The sequence below is a fragment of the Mus caroli genome, chromosome 15 (assembly GCF_900094665.2).
Source record: "Mus caroli chromosome 15, CAROLI_EIJ_v1.1, whole genome shotgun sequence".
Taxonomy (NCBI): domain Eukaryota; kingdom Metazoa; phylum Chordata; class Mammalia; order Rodentia; family Muridae; genus Mus; species Mus caroli.
In genome coordinates, this window is record NC_034584.1 from 94,212,960 (window position 1) to 94,216,575 (window position 3,616).

Below are 3,616 nucleotides of genomic sequence, written 5' to 3' on the forward strand. Positions count from 1 at the left end.
TGGTCCCCAGTACACCTCCTCAAGGCCCTGCTTGTCTCTGGTCCCCAGTACACCTCCTCAAGGCCCTGCTTGTCTCTGGTCCCCAGTACACCTCCAGGTCAGAGGTGAAATGCAGGAAGCGTTTGTGAAGTGAGTGAAAACAGCATGTGACAGAATCAGTCACCACAACAGTGCTACACACTACAAATCACTGACATTGGTTTTAGACTTACATCCGTGACTGGAGGGGGTGGCTCCGGCTGGTGGTTGGGCGAGCCATTTCTAGGGAGAGAAGATGAAGATGAAGGGTGAGTCCATAGCACTCTGTGTACAGTACCTCACGACTCACTGTCACAACAGCTCTCACGTTAGAGAGCTCAGAGAATCTCTGCTTCCTCTGAAAACACTCTTCTCCAACACAGTACTTAATCTGTGTGCTAATAACTCAGTAACTTCAGGGGAAGGGAAGAAACTATAGCATTTGAAACATTTTTTTAATGACTGAGGAATCTAGGAAAAAATATCAAAATTTCAGTAAATAGAAACAGATAGAATAAATTATGGCATAATAAATACCTGCAGGGGGACAGAAATATAGTTTAGTGTAAAATATTTGCCTAGAATGCATAAGGCTCTAAGTTCAAAAAGAAAAAATTACTGGAATATAAAAGTCCTAGCCCTGCTATATAAGAGCTCAAGGCTAGACAACAATACACACCAAGACCCTGTCTTGAACAAACAAACAAACAAAAACCCTTTCTTCTTCATTTCTGCTGTATTTGAAAAATTTAAGTTTGATATTCAAACTTAGCAATGACATCAAGGTTCTAAACAGATGTATTCCTTTTATAACTAATACTCAAAGAAAAGGTATTGGTTCTTAGCTGTTACTTGTCAAACATTTAAGTTGCTCATACACCTTTTTTTTTTAAAGATTTATTTATTTATTATATGTAAGTACACTGTAGCTGTCTTCAGACACACCAGAAGAGGGCATCAGATCCCATTACTGATGGTTGTGAGCCACCATGTGGTTGCTGGGAACTGAACTCAGGACCTTTGGAAGAGCAGTCGGTGCTCTTAACCTCTGAGCCATTTCGCCAGCCCCCGCTCATACACCTTTTAAGAAGTTGATTGGACACAGAATAAATAAATCCAAATCCAAAACCAAACAATTGGCTCCTTTTATGTGTTTCTTAATTGTGATGCTGACAACCAAACCCAGGGCTGAATCACTACATAGCAGTCAAATGCTCTACCGCAGAGTCACACCTCAGGGCTCCACAGCATTCTTTATTCTTTTTTTTTTTTAATTCTTATTTGTTTATTTCACTTTACATCCTGCTCACTGCCCCCACTCCCCCCCTCCCACAATCCTCCCTCCCTTCTTCTCTGAGAGACTGGAGCCCTCCCCTCCCTTCCTACCACCCCCCAAGATATTCCCCACCTTGGCACATCAAGTTTCTTTGGGGCTAGGCACTTCCTTTCCCACTGAGGCCAGACAAGGCAGCCCTGCTAGAACCTAACCCATAGACAGGCAGCAGCTTTAGGGATAGCCCCACTCCTGTTACTTCAGAACCACTTGAAGACCAAGCTGCTGCACATTTACTACATATTCTGTAATATTAACAAGAAAACAAACAAATAAACCCTGACTGCCTGTGCAGCCTGCTTCCAATTCCCATTCTCTGCTGCAAGCATCAAACGTGAAAAAACCACAAGGCATACAGATAAGGTGGAGCTAGAGCCCAGACTACCACGTTCCATCACTAAATCTCCCACAGGAGCAGGGACCTGACATCGTCTGATGCTACCTGATATTGTTTAAGGGGGAAACTCCATGCTTTTCAGCAGCGGTCAGACTGACTAATTAGAAGCATTACTTTGGGAAGGCCTTGCTGATGATGTAATAAAAGGACCCATATTTAGTACAATCATAATCCAATTGCTTTTCCCACACTTACCCTTCCCCAAGAGAGAAACTGCTATGGGAGCTGTTGAAGCCAGGGGATGGGGAATTGTTGACGTAGGTGATCTCAGGCCACGGAGAACACTGAAAAGAAAGGAAGACTTAGGCAACAAGAAAGCACCATGCTCTGTCAAGTACTCCACTCTCACGTCAATAGCGCTTATCTTCTGCAGTCAGGAAAATAAGCTCAGGACCAAGCTCAGAGCACAGCGACAGCGTGCCTGCCTAACATGCACGAGGCTCCATGTCATGCGTGCCTGTGTGTGTGTGTGTGTGTGTGTGCACGCTCCCGTACGTGCCAGCATGGTAGAGGCTGTAGCTCAGCAACAGCGTGCTTGCCTAACATGCACGAGGCTCCATGTCATGCGTGCCTGTGTGTGTGTGTGTGTGTGTGTGTGCACGCTCCCGTGCGTGCCAGCATGGTAGAGGCTGTAGCTCAGCAACAGTGTGCTTGCCTAATATGCACGAGGCTCCAGGTCTGCTCTCAGCACGACAGAATGAACAGATGAATGACTGACTGACAGTACAAATATGAACGGAAAAATCCTTTTACCTCGGTGAGTATGGTTGTCTCATAAGAAGGTTGATATTTCTCTTTTTCATGGGGCGTCCGTTTCTCCATTTTCTCTCTATCTATTTTTTGTTTTCTGTCTGCACCCTTAGGCTGGAATGAGAAATACATTGCTTTAAATTCAACCTTTGATCACAGCACTCCAGAGCCAGAAGCAGGCAGATCTCTCTGAGTTCAAGGTCAGCCTGGTCTGCAAATCCTGCTATACAGAGAAACCCTGTCTTAAAGGAAGAGAGCGAGAAAGAAAGTAAGGACGAACAGATGGACAGACGGACAAACTAACTTACACTTTGAGCCATAAATACTACTTTAAAACACAGAAATCTTCACATATAAAACAAACATGTGTATAGTAACTTAGAGGCTATGTGCATCACCTGCACTGTCTGAAAATAGGATATTTAAATGTTTGAGCTGGTTGGAAAGATTAATAGATAGAAAGACCTCTAAAGCACATAGCTAACTGGAAAAAACCCAATGCATACAGTATACTCCCACTTATGTTTCAGAGAAAGGAGAATATGCATGCACCTATGCATGCATGCCCATCAAAGAACCAAAGGGGATTAGAGCATGCGCAGCAAACGGTGAGGAAGGTGAGGGCTCAGGGTAAGAGCACTAAGGGAGGCAATGTAGTGTCCAGAGGCCCCTTCTTCCCTCTTTCCTTCCCTGCTTCCTTTTCTGTTTGAAACAAAACCCTGCTGTGTGCCCAGCTCGCCCACACTGGTGTGGACCTTACACAGATCAACACTGAGGTGTGGGCACGTGGGCACGTGCAGAGAGTCCCAGTACTTAGATGCTATAAGCAGAAATATCAGGAGCTCAAGGCCATTCTTGGTTGCTTAGTAAATCTAAGGCAGCTCTAAGCTATGACTAAGCCACTGCCTCACAACTGCCCCAAAACAGCAAAAACAATAAATAAATAGAAATACAAACTATTAATGTACCTAAATCAGTCAACTTTGCATGATTTCTGCAATATAGAAGAGCTTACTATTACTAGTTCAACAGGCTTTATCAAGAATCCAGTTTAGAGCCGGGCAGTGGTGGCGCACGCCTTTAATCCCAGCACTTGGGAGGCAGAGGCAGGTGGATTT

At 44.4% G+C, this 3,616-nt stretch overlaps 1 protein-coding gene across 5 annotated transcripts in view; it reads right to left on the bottom strand.

The window, feature by feature from the left end:
* Positions 1-3,616, bottom strand: part of Tfcp2 (transcription factor CP2) — a 48,625-nt gene that overhangs the window by 12,564 nt on the left and 32,445 nt on the right. For all 5 annotated transcript variants that reach the window (XM_021184128.2, XM_021184127.1, XM_029469598.1 and 2 more), the window contains 3 exons: positions 2,502-2,612; positions 1,944-2,032; positions 213-261 (listed from right to left, as the gene is read on the bottom strand). In XM_021184128.2, the coding sequence (XP_021039787.1) occupies positions 213-261; positions 1,944-2,032; positions 2,502-2,612 (249 nt within the window). The remainder of the gene's footprint in view (positions 1-212; positions 262-1,943; positions 2,033-2,501; positions 2,613-3,616) is intronic.